Raw genomic sequence first — 19,430 nt, forward strand, 5'->3', positions numbered from 1 at the left:
ATTCAAACTTACTCATTTGCCCACTTCTGCCACCTAATGATAAACTTATTCATTATTAGCTAGACGAACATATGTTCAAGTACAATATAGAGAAGAAAAAGGTATGATGGGAAACAGCGGCGGTTGAAATGAAGTGATAAATATTAGAACTTTTTTTCTCCATCTTTAAGAGGAGTTAAAAATCTAAACCAATGCACTGCTTTTTATGTATTTTATGTTTATCTGTTTTGTCCACTATATCTCTACCAGTTGTCCCAGGCAATCAACAAAGCTCTGCTTGTTTAGCCTTTGATCATCTCGCTGTTATACAATTAGCATATGCATATGCTCATCCTCCCCTTTATCCTGTTAGTAAAGCAGCAAACTCCGTCTGTGTATGTTCAAGAAAGCAATGTGTCCCCCAGCCCCTGTTGATTTGCCCCATTCTTTCCTCTGTTCAGGACTTGGAATTCTAACTACTGTATGTGTGTTGTTTTAAGTGCTCATCCACTGGCCCTCCATGGAGCAATTCTTACTTGTTTGATGCAGTCCATGTTTGACAGACGCTCCTGGATCAGACTGGCCCACAGTGCATTGGGAATTTTCTAAAGAAAGAACAAAACAAAAAATAAAATAAGAGAAAAGAAAAAAAGAGGCTGAATATTCACAATGGCATTGTGGAATTGTATCATGAAGGCACTCTAGCTAAAGGTGAACTGAAATCCCTTCTTAAAATAAACAAATAATTTATAAATCAAAGTGAAAACCTAAATCATTAAATACAACATATATGTTGAGTTATACAGAACACAGAAATTCACTCTGAAAATAAATTAAATGATGTTTTGCTTGCCAAGCTCCGAGTGCATGATTCTGCATTTCCCTTACCAGACTTAAACATGTCACAAACATATAAACAGCCCTGAGAGCGGCGCTCCTACTATTGTATTAGGCTATAATCCATTGCCCAAACAAAACCTTATACTCACGAGAAACTCCATGGAATTCAATAGAATTCTGGTCTACATGCTGCGTTACCAAACAAGTTCTGTGGCACTAATGATGTTATCACCTGTAATGTGGGACATGAAGAATCCTGAACTCAGCACTAGCAATTAGGAAGAAGCTGATTTTCAAATATTGTGTTTTATAATCTTATCACTGTATTTTTTTTTCAAATATACGCTGCTAATTTCCTGGGCTATTAAAACAGTCCTTTATATATTTTTCCTCAAATGCACTTCTTTTAAATTAAAGGAAACAATTTACAAATACACCAGAGGGAAATAAATACAAACAGAGTAGGTATTAATAAAGAGATGTGGGAGACAGGACATTGACAATGATTCTAAAAAGCTACTAAACTATTTAAAAAAAAAGGACAAAAGAAGAAAAGGGTACGACTTATAGTGAGAAAAAATTAAGAATGCTTTAACAAAAATGATCCATAGTAATTCAATGGATCTGGATGGGATACACTAAACGAATTATTTGCCAACAAATGTACTGAGCTACTAACAAGAAAAAGAGGAGAAACTCCTGAGAGCTGGGGGAAAGAAAGTGAGAACAACACAAATAGGACACTAACTTTTTAAAAAAGGGTGAATGGACAATTCTGATAATTAATCACCGAAAAAATGAAACTTAAATTACTATTCAAATAACCATGTTACCTTCCAAAGGTGCATCATGCTGCAACTCTCCAAGAGAAAAATCATCTCTATGCACTTACAGGATGAAGGAGCTATAAGCAGTAACTAGCTTAGCAAAATCACACCACAACATGGTCATGTTCTTCAATTAAATTTTAAAACTTAGAGAGAAAACATAATACAGGCTCTTTGACTCAAGAAAGCAGATACAGAAAAAAAATTTATTAGGCCACTTAGTGAATCCCCTGGTAAGGCAAGACTGTTCTCTGCCATATTTTGTCTAGGGCTTTACTCAATGCAAATTTTAATGTTCTGAACAATATGGCTTCCACAATTTCCCTTAGAAGAATATTCCACAGTCTGGTAGCTCTTGCTGTCAGGAAGGTTTTCTAGATAGTCAAATTTTAATTTCCATTTATTTTATCACAATACTCCTTATTAATAACTCTTTGTATCTCCCTAAATAATTGGTGGTATACATGTCTGCAGACAGTTATGTCCCATCCCACAAAGCTCTTTGATACTTAGACAAATTAAACATTAACAAAACCTTTCCATCTTTTCTCATAATTAAACTCCTTCAGCCCCCTCCTCCCTTCTCTTACTCTATACTACTCTATCCAACTTGCCAGTATGTTTACTTTCTGGCAACACATCACAGGAAAGCATCTTCCACATCTGATACTGGGAGAGATTCTATCATTCTAGATGTTTAGTGATTTTTTTTCCTCCTAACATTTGTTGCATTGTTTTATTAGGTTAACTGGACAGCTATTGTCAGGAACACCCTTCTTTATTGTGAAGGTTTGTACAACATTTATATTTCTCCAGTATTTTAATACGGGTTGAACTTCTCTAGTCAGGCACTCTCTCATCTGGCAATATCAATAATCTGGTTTGATTTTAGTTAGCTAGACAACCACATATCATGGGCATAGCCAAGTTTCCCATGGTCCCATATAGTCTGTTTACAGCCACTAGTCCTGGCTCAGTATTCTGTGCTGCTGTTTAGCTGTAATTTACCCCCAAATGTCTTCTAAGAGCCCAGTAAGCAGTGGAAATGTTGGTAATGCTGCTAGACAATATTGACCTCCTGAGGTCCGACAAATTTTCTCCTTGGGCACTGGTCAGGTGCCAACTTTTACCATCCATTTCTCCATAGCTTTTCAAAAAAAATGAATAAGTTCATAATAAACTAATTACTCTTATACCACATATGAGCATCAGTTTTTACCAATGTTAACATAACTATTAATTAATAAATAACTAGGGCAAATACTCTTTTTCTTTTTAAAGTCTTAGTTGACTGAGTACCCTCAGAAAGGCACTGTACATTGGATACTTCTTTTTCTTTGGAATTTAACATATTAATTAAGCATTACTCAGGGCCTCCAGACTGATGGATCTTAAAATTCCTTTCTACCACTTCTTATTAACTACGGACCTGATCCCACAATGAGCTTTGCACAGACAGACCCCCGCCTTCCCCCAAGGGTCCACAAAGAGTTCATTACAGAATAAAGTACCTTAATTTTGCAGTTTTCCAAAATATACCTTTTAGAAGTCTAAAACCCTCTGTTGCTCCTGTCAGGAAAACCATTCATTATTCTGCTATATTAAAATAGCTCCTGATATCCTATTAATTCTCAATGTCATTCAGTTTCCCCAATACTGTTAAGAAGTAGACCCAGGATTACTTTTCAAGATGAATGCTGTACTTTCTGGCTCAAATTTATCTTCCACGTAAATCAGGAAACTCTGATTATGTGTAATTGACATCCAGTTCTTGCTTTCACCACATGATTTTATGGGCTTAAACCTGAAAACTTAGTTGTGGGGTTTTTTTGTCCTTCTCTTTTAGGATGGTCTAAAAGGGATGAAAGGGGGCAATAAAAAATATGGGTGAACATCAAGAAAGATTTCCTAACAATGATCTCTGTTAGATCATGGAAAAATTCCCAAAGAATGGTGAAATCTCCATCATGCAAGTCATTTAAATTTAGATGGACAAAGTACTTAAGACTATACCAAAGAGAACAATCCTGGCCTGACTGAGTAGTAGCCAAGATGGCCCAATTAGGCCTTTGTTATCGCTAATGTCTCCATCTCTCAATCATTTTCCTGATATCAGCCATCCATGAAGCAGCATTCAAGCAGGTAAAAGAGGAAAAAGTGAAAGAAATTGCTGTTTCTTGAAAGTCGGTAGGTCCCATAGAGTGGTATGTCAAAGTCTCCTGCAGCCTTTCACTGTTTGAGCCTGGATCTATGGCTTTGAGTCTGTCACCTTCCAAAGGTACATCATGCTGCTATCAGAAACAGCTAGTGTCTTACTAAGTGCTTTGATGTGTCACGTCAAGAGAGGCTAGCAACTGCCAGGGGGTCCTCTCTGCTAAGCCCTGCCAAACCAATTTAAACCAAAATTATTCTAACTTCTTTCAGTGCAGTGGTAATCTTAGTCCTCTTGTTTGATCAGAATTTGCTTCAGAAAAATAATCAAGGGCATATGTATGGGTACCACACTATACCAGCACTCAAAACAGATCTTTCTGAAGATTGTGGCTCAGTTCCAGTTTAGTTTCCTGGTCAGTGAGTTTTCACTGAGGACTAGTTTACAAAATTACCAGCCTGCTTAATATTTTAATAGGACTCATTCAGTGCTTTAGACCAGATCAGTATACCTATAATGGCCAAATATGACAGACAGTACCCAAGAGAACATAACTAATTAGGACAATTATTTGGCCCATCACAGAAAAATTAAAGGAGAAGCTAACATATCATTGTTATTAAAAAAGTCCCAAGTTTGTTATATTGTTAGACAGCCTCCAACTGATCTGTGATCTCAAATGCTGGGGCGCAGGCAGGGAAGCTGTGTTCCTACCTGCTATGGCACTGTGGTTCTTATCCAAAGTCCATTGAGGTTGCTGTTTGGAATGTTACATTTTCCTAAAACTCCTGTGTGGTTTTTGCCTTTAAAGGTCAATTATTTTATGTATACACTGGTTTGATCTGTTCTATTCATGACTCTCTCTTATTGATGGTACATTGCACTCATTCATGATGAGTTTCAAGAGTTATGTGTTAGCCCAACGACATCATAATGCATACTATATTCACAGTCTACCCCCTCACAAAACAAAAAAGCAGTCCTGTAACAATTTAAAGACCAACAGTATAATTTATTAGGTGATGAGCTTTCGTGGGACAGACCCACTTGTTCAGATCTGGAAAATCTTCCTAAACAATAACAGAGATGAAGAGAATTTAACAAAAAGATAGAAAAAAATGAAGTGAAAACTGACCAATCAGCTAGATAGGACAGAAGGAGGTGGGAAAGTGGGAAGAAAAATAGTTTCTTCAAGTATCTACCAAGTTAAGTAGGCTGCCTGGGAACACTATGAATACCAACGGTGGTAAATGCAGTGCCACTGATTTGGAGGTGTAAACTGTCCCCAAATTGGAAATAGTTGTGGATAAGGACAAAGTTACACGGCTCAGCCAACAGATTTGCCATTGTAACATCTGGGATATTGTTCCTAATTGCTTCCTCGTCAGTGGAGGATTCATGTGGAATATTGGTGTAAGGAGCTTCCACGGTGGCAAGGACTGTATTTTCAGGAAGATTTTGGATGTTCTGTAATTTCCTTAACTACAGGCCAGGAAAATTTAAAAAAACCAGACTGACGGGGCCAGACAAATACCCAGATAGCAGCTACTTCTAGATAGGCCCAAGAAGGTTGACAACAGAACACCACTTATCACCTATAGCCCCCAACTGAAACCTCTCCAATGGACTATTGACAATTTACAACCTATACTAGAACATGAGCAGAAATATGCAGGAATATGAGCCCCAATCATGTAACTCATGTGGTTAGGTCCAGTGATAGTATCTCCAATGTAAATATGTGGACAGAGTTGGCAGCAGGGTTTGTTGCAAGGAAAGTTCCAGGATTCGTATTTCTAGAGTATGGTGTTTGGATGCTAGTGAGAATTTTCCTGAGGTTAGGCGGTTGTCTGTAGGAAAGAACAGGTCTGTCACTCAGGGCCTGTGAAAGTGAAGCATCATAGAATCATAGAACACTAGAACTGGAAGGGACTGTCAGAGGTCAAGTCCAGTCCCCTGCTCTCTCAGCATGACCAAGCACCATCGAGACCACCTCCAGTAGGAGTCTCTCAAACCTGCTCTTAAAAATCTCCAGCGATGAAGATTCCACAACCTTCCTAGCTAACTTATTCCAATATTTAACCATCCTGACAGGAAGTTTTTCCTAATGTCTCATCTAAACCTCCCTTGCTGCAGTTTAAGCCCATTGCTCCTTGTTCTATCCTCAGAGGCTGAGGAGAACAATTTTTCTCCCTCCTCCTTGTAACCCTCTTTAAGGTACCTGAAAACTGCTATCATGTCCCCTCTAAGTCTTCCCTTTTGTAAACTAAGCAAGCCCAGTTCTTTCACACGGAAGACTGAATTCAGGCATAATGGGCTGGTGACAGAGGGGGTTTTTGCTGGCAAAGGCACGTCTACACAGCCTGGTTACTGCTGGCAGCAGCTTCTGCCAGCAGCGAGATCTTGCGCAGCTATGCTAATAAGCCACACAATTATGCTAATGAGAGGACATCTGCAATTCCAAGACTGCTCATTAGCACGAAACTGCCAGCAATACCCCTCCGTGTAGACCCAACATATGTGTCCATCTCTCATAACAATCCATAGGAATATTAAGTTAATGAATGCCTGAGCTTTTTGGCTTTTCACATGAAGTGAAATCATTTAAATAAATTAAACTGCAGTGGATGATCTTCAAGGTGAATTTTATAAAACACAATCTCATTTCATTTATTAAACTGCTTTGTAATGGACTGCTGTTTCTAGTGCCCAGTTGTGTTTTATGCTATATGAACATTTCTGTATTCTAGTCTCTGCACACCCAACTTCTTCTTAATGGTAATGAACCTTAAGCACACATACAAGAACAAATTCACCATTTTTCCACTTATGCCAAAAACGGTTTTAGCCCATGCATATGAAGAATGAGCAAAGAGGGAAAAAACAAAAAAATAAAAGCTTTAAGGAGAATATCCTGGCCACAGTGAAATCAGTGATAAAGTTCCCACTGGCTTTCCCTTAGTCATTGTAACAATCATATATGAAGAGTCAAAATCATGCCAGGAAATTGGGTAAGTGATTTATGAAAGTAATCCCTGGAGGAGCTAACATCCTACAAACAAAGGTGTAAACAGCATAAAGCTAAAACACCACCAATTTCTGCTCTCAGCTGCTCTTTACTACCTGATTAGCCTTGACATCTTTGGCTTTCATCTTCCATACCATCAGTGTTTTTAAATCAAGTAAGCCCAAAAGGATACCCTTGAAAGTGCTTCTGTACGGTCTGAAATATGTTAATAATTAGAGTAATTAAACCAAAGGGAATTTTTGTCTTAAATTTCCCCCTCTCTAAATTGAGTTTCATGAATCTAGTAAAATAATCTGTAAAATAACCTTTCACTCAAATCATTAAAATTCATTTTCTCAGTAAAAGCCATTTTATACCAAGTTATTCCATCCCAATTTAAAGCAGGCGTTTTGTAGGGAGTCCCAGTGATTTTGATGTGCTTTTTCTTTCCAAATCTTCAGAGTAGGAGTGCTGCTTGACGCATTACCAAGCCTTATGCTTTGATTTAATGTAATAAACACAGGGTTCTATTTTTTTTAAATGGTGAGGAGGGTGAAGGAGGTGCTGAACCAATTTATTCAGGACATTCTTTCCCTATTTCATTCTCTTCTCATTAGCTATCAGCTCTGTAGGACTTACTTCACTGCACTATAAGTCAAGTAGCCCTCATGTACTTCAAGTCAACTGGCAAAACTGCTCACTGAACACCTTATTTAAAAAAAAATCCTCCATGAGATGTTCGGGAGGAGGAAAGAATGGCTCCAGAGTACTGGGCCTTTGGCGAAGGGTGGAAGAATTAATGAATTCAGGCCAAGTAGTTTTAAAAACGCTCTTTCGAAGATTGGTTGACATTTAAATTTGACCAGCCTTGGAACTAGGTATGTCTACACTGCTGTGTAAGTCCTGGGCTAGTAGAACTTGAGTTAATCTACCAGACCTTGGATTTGTTTGGCTTCGGCATCTACATTCAACTGTAAACTCACTTTAGGAACCTTTGAACCTGGGGATCAACCTGGAACCAGTGTCTACTCTACATTGTATTATGTGGGCCTGAGTCCAACCACTCATACCTCAGACAAGTGCTTTTTTTACTAGAAAAAATTTGGTGCAACTCAAGCCCCAAACTGCACACCCTCCATACTGAGGCCCAAACCCCTCTCCCACTGGCAGCTTAACCCCCATGTGCAGGGCCAAAGCTGCCCCCCAGTGGCATAACCACCCCCCAGAGAGCCCAAACTGCCCCGTGTGGGGCCCGAGCTGCCCTCCTGGGGGACCCCAACCACTCCCCGGGGAGGCCAAGCTGCCCCCCAGTGGCTTAACTAACCCAAGGGAGGCCTGAGGTGCCCACTGGCTGCTTAGCTGCCCCATTCAGGGACCAAGCTGCACCCACCTCTGTGTAGGCCAAACTGCCCTGTGTGCCTCCTGAGGGAGCCCAAAACACCCCCAGTAGCTTAGTTACCCCATGTGGGGCCCAAGCCACCCCATGTGCGACCCACGCGGGGCCCCAACTGCCCTGTGTGGGGCCCAAGCTGCCCCCTCGTAGCTTAGCTGCCCCATGTGGTGCCTAGGTGTCCCCCATGCAGGGCCCAAACCACACTGCACAGGGCTAGAGTTGCCCCTTAGCAGTTTAACAGCCCCCCCGGGAAGGCCCTAGCTGACCCCTGATGCAGGGCCCGAGTTGTCCCCCAGCAGGGCCCATGCTGCCCAGCCCACCCTACGCAGGGCCCAACCACCGTCCCATCTGGGGCCACAGTCCTCACCCTCCCCTCCCCGTGCTGAGCCAAGCCATGCACCCCCATAGTCCCAATCCACTCCCTCCATACCCTGGCTTAAACCAACCCCTCATCCCCACACACAAACCTAGGATCACCTACCATCCCCATGGTGGCTCCCTCTGGGTCTGCCACTTGTAGCATGGCAGTGGCAGCTCGCAGTGCCCTGCTGTGCTGATAGTAGGTCTCAATTTAATTGGTGTGTTTAAACCAATTAAATTGGGTCCTCTTCGACGCAGCAGGACATTGGGAGCCAGAAGAGAGCCACAGCAGCAGCAGACACAAATGGCTCTTTGAAGAGCCACATGCAGTTCAGAGCTGGTCAGCCACCTTTTTAAAATGGCAGCTCCAGAAGAAAGGTGCTGGAACACAGTTCCATGGAATTTTGGCCGAAAAAAAGCCCGCCTCAGACTTTTTAACATCTTCCCAAAACGTGGTTGCCGTAGCCCTTTGTTCAGGAGTAATGTGGGAAAACGTGACTGTCCACCAAATGTGATTCTAAAGGACAAAGAAAGTTGGACCGTGGGATTGTGGAATACTTTTGGTGGACCTGAAAGTGTGATTCCAGTGTAGCTGTATCTTCACTACAAAGCAGTAGGGCTTGAACCCTGGATCTTGGCCCAGAGATTCCAACCCCAGGGAATCTTGGGACCCTGGGTCTGAGTCCTGGGTTAGCCTTATTTGTATTTAGATGGAAGGGGCATTAGGCTTGAGTCTGAGTTTGAACCCCAACCTTCCGCTGCAGCATTCATGTACCCTGAATGTCCTCCTGACCCTGCTGCTGCAGCCTCAGCCTGAGTGTTTCTTAGGTTTCCACTTACCAAATGACTACTCAGAATTAGTGCAAGTACATTACTTGTGTCATGCTATAAAAGATTAATTTTACACAGCTAAGTATCTCTGTCACATCAAAGAAGAGTTCTCCAAGAACACATCTTCTGGAAGTATTTTGTACTGAAACAGACCCCAGAAAATAGTTCTTACTTAAGGGGATCATCAATCATGCTAAAACAGTACAGCTTTTCTGTTGTGAAACTTTATAACTCTTTAAACTGTGCTGTACGTACCCAGAAATGTACCTCTAGCATTCAGTAAGGATATAATGCTAAGGATTTCAGTCTTTGCTACTCCCTTAACTATGGAGATATACATCTCATAAAACTGGAAGAGATCTCGGAAGGTCACTGAGTCCAGTTCCCTGCTCTGTTAGCAGGACCAAGCACCATCTCTTTTTCTATTTTTTTGTTTTTTCCCCTATTTGCCCCAGATCCCTAAACAGCCCTCGCAAGGATTGAGCTCACTACTCTGGGTTTAGCAGGCTAATGCTCAAACTGAGCTATCCCTTCCTACTCCCTGGGCTTATCTTCACTAGCTCCCTTTGAAGTAGGGAAGTGTTACAGTTTTGCGGAGCAAAGGGACTTTGAAGTACTCCAGGTGAGCCGCGGCTAGACACGAGCTGGCACTTCGAAGTTTAATACTTCCAAGTTGCTGTGGGGGGGAATTTGCTTAATGAAGTGATGCACATGCACTGCAGCACTTCATTAATAAACTCCCAACACCCTACTTACCACGCTTCCTTCGAAGTAGGGAGCTAGTGTAAACAAGCCCCCTGTTTCTTCCATCTGTACCTGTGTCATAGCATATTTTTAGCTCTTTTCATATTATCGTATATAGCAAAGAGGTTATTTTCTCCCTATGGAAGACCATGCACCTATAAATTCACATACCCATATTCACACCATTGAGGCAAAATTATATATTTCAATTCAATCAAGTTGTCCACCAGTTGAATCTTGGCAGAGTCATATAATTTATTTGCTGTAGCATTCAAAGCTGGTACTGTTAACCCTCTACATACCTGTCCTTTCTCTTGGAATGTCTTTGCTTCTTCTGTCAATTCTAACGTTTCTTCCAATAAAGTCTCCTGACTGATTCGAGGGGTATTAAATTGCTTACAAAGCCACATTGCCTGGGGGAAAAAGAGGGCAAAGAATTATGGGTGCAAAGAAAATAAACGAAGTTTTCAGAAGGCCCACAGAAAGCAAAACATGTCAGTTTTTTTTCATAGCCTCCAATTCAGATAAATAATCCATAACTGTAAGCTTCATAAGTACTCAAATTACAGAACAGATGCCCTGTTAATATGTAATTAAAGTCATGAGTACCTATCAGAAACTGGAGGAGAAATAAAAGAATGCTGAAGTTTCCAAAACCACATATATCGAAAATCCAGGAAAAATTCAAATTAAGGTAAAATTTAAAAATGCAGACGAATATGAATACGTACTGTTAAGAAATGCTACTACATCTTTAACTCTGTATTCATGCCCCTAACTCTGTATCCAAATTAATAATACAACTTTATGGTTATGTCAACACTAGCCCCCACCTTTTGAAAGAGGGATGCTTATGAGACACTTTGGCAGATGCTAATGAGGTGCTACCATAAATATGCAGCGCCTTATTAGCGTAATGTCAGCTGCAGCGTTTCGAAAGTGCCGCTTTCGAATCACACGCTGCCCGTGTAGACTACCTACCAGTCTTCGAAAGCCCCTTATTCCTAAAACCCTTTTTATGAGAAGAAGGGTTTTTTGAAGATGGGATTTACTTTCAAAAGAGCTGCATCTGCACCGCTTTTCTTCTTTTAAAAGAAGCTCTTTTGAAAGCAGAATATTCAGATGAGGTGCCAGATATGTAAAACTGCACCTCATTTGCATTTTCAATTTCCGTCATTTGCATGCCTCTTTTAAAAGAGGAATGCAAGTGTAGACACAGCCCAGGACTATGTCTACATTAGAGAGTTTTGTAGACAAAACTGGTGTTTTGTTGACTAAACTTGCAGAGCATCTACACACAAAATGTGTTTTGTAGACATAAACTGTCAACAAAAAACCATGTAGACTCTCCGGGAGGCCCTTTGTCAACAGAGCAGATCAAAAGATCAATCTGCTTTTATGAGAAGACACAATCTGTAGACAGAAGTTTTGTCATAACATCTCCTCCGACAGCAACTTCTGTAGACAGATGCTTCTAGTGTAGACATAAGCTATGGTATCTAAGCACAGATCAAAACCATGGTGCACAAATGCCCACAAAACAGGAATAAAAGTAATCTACTGTTACAAGACTTTTGACTTGTAAATGTATGGAGGATCTAGCATAACTTAAGAACAAGTTCTTATTTGCAAACATATGGCAGTGCAGTGTTATAACACTAAAGTAATATACTTACAATTGTGGTTTTTCCAGCGGCAGGTGGACCAAGGATACAAACTCTTGGAACTATAGAATAAATATACATGAATGTCAAGATACAGAAAGACAAGCCACCTTTACTGTTTTTCCATGTTATATCCTATAAAATACATGTAATCATACTGTAATACAGTTACATCACTGGGAGTTCTCCTTAAGTAAGGACTACAGGATTTGGGGACAGCACTAGTCAAGACTATGTGTCAATTTAATTTCTGTAGTTAGTACATTTAAGACGCTGATTTGGCAAGGTATCTTATCTGTAAAGCTACCTGTAAAAACAAAGTAGCTTATTGGTATCTCACAGAAGCAGGGCATACATACTGAATACTTATTTTTCTAGCTAGCTTTTTATTCCCAACATGTAAAATGGTTTAGATCCAATGTATCTTACAGTAAAATACTTTTATTTTGTACATGCAGCATGGTGGCAAAGTTCAAAGTGTACAGTTTCTTATTTTATTTCTTTGTACCAATAATGCATTTCCTTGTAACTTTTAAAAAATGAAACACAAGTAATATAATTTCAACTCACACCATTCTTACACAGGTTGTGTCATGGATCAGGAAGGTTTATACATTGCAAAATAGTCAGTTTTCTTTCCTATTGAGGATAGCTACCTCTTAGAAATTAGAAGAAAATGGATCTGGAACATTTCTCAGATGGCCTCTGGGGCACGATGTAAAACTTTTCAGTCGTAAGAGAAAATGGGCTGATCAACATTTCTCCTCTACCCTTTTATCTGCTGCCCTTCATTTCTCTAGTCAGCATTAAGATACATTTTTCCCTCCCTTTGTGTTTATTCCATGCAGAGGAGATGCAAGAGGAAAGGGAGGAAAGAGTTACCTGCCATGTCAGCAACCTATTTGCCTTAGCACATATGTTTCTATCTCATATCTACTATAGGTTCAACTTCTCTGGTCCAGGACTCTCTGGTCCATTAATATTTGAGGACCAGTAGGACCATGGATGTTACTGAACCAGACAGCCCTGGCAGTTGGGAAGAGAGGCTGTCTGGGAGTCCAGCAGTAGAGGGGCCAGTGGCTAGGAGTCTGGCCAGGGCTGGAGTCAGTAGTGGAGCCAGACCAGCAGCAGAGGTTCCAACCAAGGCCAAGAGTGCATCTGGGCCAATGGCCAGGGAGCTGGCAGAGGCTGGGGACAGAACAGGGCCAGTGTCCAGGAGCGTGGCCAAGCTAATGGGCCAGAGAGAGGGGGGCCACCCACCAGGAGTCCAGACAGGGCCAGAAGAGGAGCTGAGCCAGAGTTTGGGAGTCCATCTGGGACCAGGAGACCTGCAGCAAAGAGCAGAGTGGGCCAAGGGCGAAGCCAGTCTCATGACCAGGGGAGCTGATGGCTGAGAGCCTGGCTGGCAGCATGGGGGCTGGGAGTCCAGTCGGTGCCAAGAGTGGAGCTTGGTGGACAGGAACTGCAGCAGGATCAGCAGCTGTGAGGGGAGCCTGGGAGTGGGGGTCAGCAGGTTAGAGGAGAGTTCAGCATCTGGGAGGCTAGTGGACCCCCAGGAAAGCCCAGAGGCTGGCAACCTCCCCTGATCCAGCAAACTCCCTTGTTCAGGACCAGTGAGGTCCAAACAGTGCCAGACTAGGAAGTTTGGAATTTATTACTCTCAATATAGCCCTATCACTATGCAAGGTGACCTAAGGAATAAAAAAGCTGGATGAGGTCCATGTCCCAATACATTTACACTCATATAGGCAATACAATGATTATTCTCATGCCACAGTGATGCCGAGAGTCATCAGCTGTGTGGAAAAAAAAACAAGGGGAAAGGGAAATACTGCATGCGAATGATTTGATGCATCTTTCTTACATGCATGTATTTTGGGCTGCGATCCCTTGAATAGTCATTCTACAACATAAATGTCTTGGGTTTTATTTCCACTTTCCATTGTGGAGAGAGAAGGAATCAGGCTTGAGAACAGTGGCTGACAAGAATTTATTGGCAGTTGTATAGGTCAAAGAAGGTAAGTTGGAGGATCTATCAAGCCAAAAACTCTCCAGGTCTTGACAACCAAAAAGAAATATGCTCTCTGATCGTAGCAGACGGGAAAGAACAGGAGATGTATTTTTATGAGGACCTTCCAAACACTTAGTAGCAGTTGGGCAAGTGAATTTTTTAAAAATTCATGGATCCCAAATTACAGCTTCATCTTCACTAAGTTATTTGACTTGGAAGATTTGAGGAAAACTCCCCCCGTTTTGGTTCTTGCAAGCGCAACGGAACTAGTACACAATGTAGAAAAATACTTTAAAAGGATACATCAGCTGTTTTTATCACCTAATTTCTTTCAAATGTAATGTGATTAAATCCTAGTTTCATAAAATCTAACACCTTGAAACTCCAGCCCGGTACTGAGGAATTATTTATAAACAGCGTCATAAAAGAGTGCTCGGGTGCCAACACTAATCAACTTCTTCAAACCACTTCAAAGAAAATCAAAAAACCTTTCCATCCACAGATCCTTTTGAGGTTTAACTAGGAGCATGATTTAAAATTCACAAGAAAACCCTTAGGTATTGAAGCTTTAATACACAACTTTCTTGGACAAACGTTTGATGAAAAACGAAACGTACCATTATATACACCATATCATGCTTTAATATTGCCCAGGGCTACTGTAAACGCTCACTTTGTAGTAAATCTGGTTTTCTCTCTGCTTAGTGGCTGGCAGCAGATGAGGCAGTGTGATGCACTGATTTGCTCATTTGCACACTCATAAAAATCTTCTAAGACATTTTTCCCTAAACATATGACACAAGGGCACAACCAGGGCACCACTGTGTGTAATGTTTAACCCCTCAAATCAGCACCCAGGTAGTATTAAATACTTGAGGTTAACATGGGCAACTAAATGAACACAGAGAAATCTGCAAAACACCTTTTTCATCAGCAGGAACACTTCTCAGCACTGGGTCTTGAAATGTAACCAGATTTACTCTTTCAAGCAGTCTTAATATCTAAGCATTCAAGTACAGTTTTAAGGGGAATTAAAATAAACTTGGCACCATGCAAAAGCATGGATTGGACTCAGCAAAAGCACCTTCAAGTTCAAATGATTCTATGAGTAATACTAATGCAAAAAAATCACTTAACTTCTAAGGCGACTCAACTCCTGTGTCGCACTGGAAAAGTACAGAAGGGTCTCAACATTCGCGAACCTTCAGGAGCCACAGCTTCCCCGGGGCTCTGAGCCTGTATTTGTGAAATTCAATATTCGCGAGGATTTTCAACAAGGAACACTCGAAAATGTTGAGATCCAACTGTATACAATTCAAAACTAACATTTTTCCCAAATTTTGCAACATTTCATAATTTTTTACCCAAATCTGGAACCCTTTTATTAGCACAAACCAGGATAAAACGTACACAACTGATATCTTTGCATTAAAAATAGCTTATTCATTTTCTAGCTTTTTAGATCACATAAAAGAATAACATTGCTTTAAGTATGAAAGCCCAGTCACTTAATATTTGACCTAAGAGCTCCATTAGAACTACTGCAGGTCAAAGAAATACAAACAAACTTAATGAATATAAAGAGTGCTTTAAATCCCATCATTAATTAAAAAGATTTTCTGACTTCACACCTGGGGTAGTTGCAGTACACTTTTCCACATCTCTGTTTGAAAATTTCTCTGGGGCTAAAAGTGCCTAGCAAGACAAGATCATGAAAATTCATCACTTTACTGATGGCTCTAATAAGGGTTTTTTTCCTTTTAAACAGTCGGCACCTTCCACCATGATCAAAAAGTAAATAACTCTGCTACAGATATCTTGTACATTGTTTCCCATAAAAATATTTTAAAACCAACATTTATGCTTTAATTTTAACTGGTGTTCCTTCCATTGCTCAATAGAGTCTTTCAAATTGCAAATAGCAGTTTTTCATTTGACAAACAATTGCTTGGTTCTACCTTTAGTCTCTTGTTTTGCTGAAATGAATGACAGCCTGTTTGATTATGTTCAAATAATATTGTGGACTTAAAGAACATTTCTTAGCTCAGTGTGATGGAGATTTATCAGCATTCTATAAAAATCCCATGAAACTCCTCAACTGTGTACTGTAAACGGGGCTGTAAAACAGATCTGATTTCTCTTGTTGCCCCCATCAGAACAGGCTGGACACAATTTCCAGGCTGATTTTTGCTATTTAGCAGCATTTCAATCAACATCCATCTGATCGCCACTAAGTAAAAAGAGCTCTTAACATCTCTTGTGATAATGATTTCATTGATGCTACAGCAGAACTTTCATAATGGTTTACCATGGTTTAAAGAAACATCAAAGCAACATGACACCAGTTATTTCTGACAGCTCATGCAGAACAGAAATTATAGTTCAGTTGTGCATCTCCAAATATAATCTGCCTAAGGGTGAACAGTTTGTAAATCAAATAATTTGATTGAGGGTACATGCTTTTATTGTGCAACATACAGACTTCCCATTCAATTTATCAGATTTTGTTATACGCATGGGTAGGCATACTTTCTGCTCCTTCATCTGAGATGCCACTGAGCTGTGGAACTCATTAACTGTAGCAGGTGACTAAGTAATCAAAAAAAAAAAAAAAAAAGGGGGAAGCTGCCAGCCCAGGTAGAATAGGAAACCAATTTTACACCTGACAAAAGGGGTAATTAGCAAGCTTAAAGACAACAGGAAATATCAGATGGGGCAGAGAAAGCATTAATAATTGATGTACTAGAACTCTTTGCTATTCCGTTACAGTGTTTCACTTCTATAACTATTAAAGCACATTTTTATTAGATTATCCATAAGAAAAGAAATTAAAAACATCTTACCAATAACTATTCCAAATTGCCTAAAAAAATTTAAGACGAAGACTGAAAATATTTACCCACCATTTGCCAACTGAAGTACAGCTTCACAGTAACAGTTTATAAACCCCAAGGTGAACTACACATGTTCTTTCATTTTCACTTACCATGATCATTGTCTTGCTTTAAGTGGCTTATCATATACCGGATGGGCTCATCGGGTTTATGGATTAACAACCCTTCAAGCATGTTCTGGAAATAAATAGGACAGATTCAGCAGGAAATTTAACACAGCAATAGTAACAATAAATAAAATAATAATGACGATGATGATACTTTCCATTTCTACAAGAAACTTTCATATGAGGACCTTAAGGAGATTTAGAAATATTCAGTCATTCATCTTCATAAGTCCCTGGCAGGTAGGGAAATCTGAAGCCCATTTTAAAGAGCGAAAGACTAAGCACATAGAGGCTAAAGATGATATTCGAAGGAAAATAAATGAATGTGTGCTTATTTTATTATTTACAATAGAAAAAGAAGGCCTGAAAGATTTGGGAGAGGTTATTTATTCAAAAACTCCCACCACACCCTTACTTGATTTAACCTCAAAATATCAAGAATGTAATGTATGGTCTTCCCTCATGCTTGCATGGAGAACATAGAAATATGGATTGCAAGCTCTCTCAGACCTTCATTGAGACGGCAGGACGTTGAATCTTAAAGACAGCTTTTCTCCCAAACATTTCTCAGCCTAATCAGGTCAGTGTTAACAAAATTTAAAAAAAAAAAAAAAAAAAGAAAAAAGAAGAAGGAATTATAACTAGTGTAAATAAGAACAACTTTCCCATTTGGTCAGTTTTCACACCCTCTTTATGTGTTAGATCATGGGTGTCCAACCTTTTGGCTTGCCTGGGCCGCATTGAGTGAAGATAGTCTTGGGCCATGTACAAAATATATAATATAGTTAATGTATATAAATCACATAATAATGTTAAAAGTTTACGATCTTGTGGGGCCACATTACTAGCTGTCCAGGGCTGCATGCAGCCCACGGGCCGCAGGTTGGACACGCCTGTGTTAGATCGAAATCCTATTAGTCATCCAGTAGCCTAAAGGCTTTGAGGGTAGACGAGACTTGTACTTTGATTGCAAATAACGTGAAGTAAAAAGAACTTTTCAAGTCTTCTTCATACATCATAAAGAATCAAAGGGAAGAGCACAAACTCACCATTCAACCACCACCTTGCACATTACATTTCCATTAAATACTCATGTTCATACAGCACGTGATCCAATTTCCACTGAATTCAATGGATATCTCCACTGATTTTGGAATAAAATCCAGGAATCCTAACTGTCAGACACACATCCCAAAACCACTACAGCAGACCAGCTAATTCCACAATTAGACCTCAATGTCTCTGATATTACTCTGTAGCTTTTTCTGTGCTGGAATTTAATAGTGAGATTATATATCTTCTGATAGCAGGCAATAATGCCAGAGGTTATTCTGTACGAATATAGCACCTCACACAATAAAAATCTCCTTCCATTTTCCATGATGACTAAGGCCTGGGCTACACTACAGAGTTGGTTCAACATAGGTTGTCTTACATCAAATATTTATGCACGTCTCTACACTCAAATGCACCCCCCAGGGATGTAAGTATCCTGTTATTGAGAAGCAGTAATGCTACGTCCCTAAATAATATTGAACCATATTTGATGTACCATGGACAACAAAATGCAAATGTATACACTGTGTGATGTACGTCAACCTTAGCACTCTTCCAGCTGCTGTCTCACAATGCCTGACAGCAATCACTCTGATCATAATTGTGAGTTCCATGGCCCAGGTCATAGAGACCAGAAGCCAGCCTGCCTCTCCTTGACCTCTGTGTATTTTTAAAAGCCATTTCCTTACTGCCAGCTTGGCAAGCACGCCCAGCACTTCTCCCTTATTGTGTGCAACTTCCCAAGCAACCATGCTGGGCATATGCTCTGCTATCCAGGAGACACTGGATCTCCTGGGCCCATGGAGAGATGAGGTTCGGCAGTCACAGCTACAAACAACTCGTAGAAGCATGAACATGTCTATGCAATGATTGCACAAAGGAAGAATGTGAAAGGGTATGACAAGGATCAGAAATGGTGCAGCGTAGAGGCAAAGTAACAGCAGCAGGCATATCAAAAAGCTAAGTGTAAATCTGGTGCTGAGCTTCAGACCTGCAGTTTACACAAGAAGTTTCATGCCCGACTTGGTGCAGACCCCTCCAGCACAGCATCACGGGTACCACAGTGGTTCCCAAGACCTAGGCTGTGAACAAGGAAGAGGAGTGACTGTAGTGTGGGGGAATCCAGCTAGAAGCAAGCCAGGATCTATTCAAGACTACCGCAGTCTAGCCAGTCCTGCCAGCCAAGTCTGACTGAGGGAAGAAACCAGGATAAGCATGTGCATGTAATCTTCCATAAAAAGTTTAAATGTGAAGACGATGCCCAGTCCAAAGACAAGTTAACAGGACACAGGTATCTGTTTTTCACTGTTTTACTTCTGTGAAAAGACACAGAGGTACAACATATGTACAGGTAGAATTATCTGGCTGTCATTCTCTTACATTGTTGGGGGCGGGGTGCAAAATGCAGAGCAGTTTGTTTGTGAATATAGGGATGTCCCTTACATCCTTTTGAGCAGCCTCGATAAAACTTTCAGGGCAATACTCTGGAATCCTAGCCCAAAAGATAGGACAAAAGGCCACCTTATTTCTCCCTCCTCACTCAGGCACTTTCCTACACCATTCTG

At 40.5% G+C, this 19,430-nt stretch overlaps 1 protein-coding gene across 4 annotated transcripts in view; it reads right to left on the bottom strand.

Annotated features, from left to right (window-relative positions):
• Positions 1-19,430, bottom strand: part of AK8 (adenylate kinase 8) — a 125,906-nt gene that overhangs the window by 101,652 nt on the left and 4,824 nt on the right. For 3 of the 4 annotated variants that reach the window (XR_012648338.1, XM_075015352.1, XM_075015351.1), the window contains exons 2-5: positions 16,795-16,879; positions 11,810-11,859; positions 10,436-10,546; positions 516-584 (exon numbers count right to left, since the gene is read on the bottom strand). Coding sequence is in view for 3 of the 4 variants with exons in the window: in XM_075015352.1 (XP_074871453.1) it covers positions 516-584; positions 10,436-10,546; positions 11,810-11,859; positions 16,795-16,879 (315 nt within the window). In the remaining variant the exon portion in view is untranslated. Of the gene's footprint in view, positions 1-515; positions 585-968; positions 996-10,435; positions 10,547-11,809; positions 11,860-16,794; positions 16,880-19,430 lie in introns of those variants that run through there. The other variant, XM_075015353.1, reaches the window with a different exon arrangement.

Source organism: Carettochelys insculpta, chromosome 21 (genome assembly GCF_033958435.1).
Source record: "Carettochelys insculpta isolate YL-2023 chromosome 21, ASM3395843v1, whole genome shotgun sequence".
NCBI classification, from domain to species: domain Eukaryota; kingdom Metazoa; phylum Chordata; order Testudines; family Carettochelyidae; genus Carettochelys; species Carettochelys insculpta.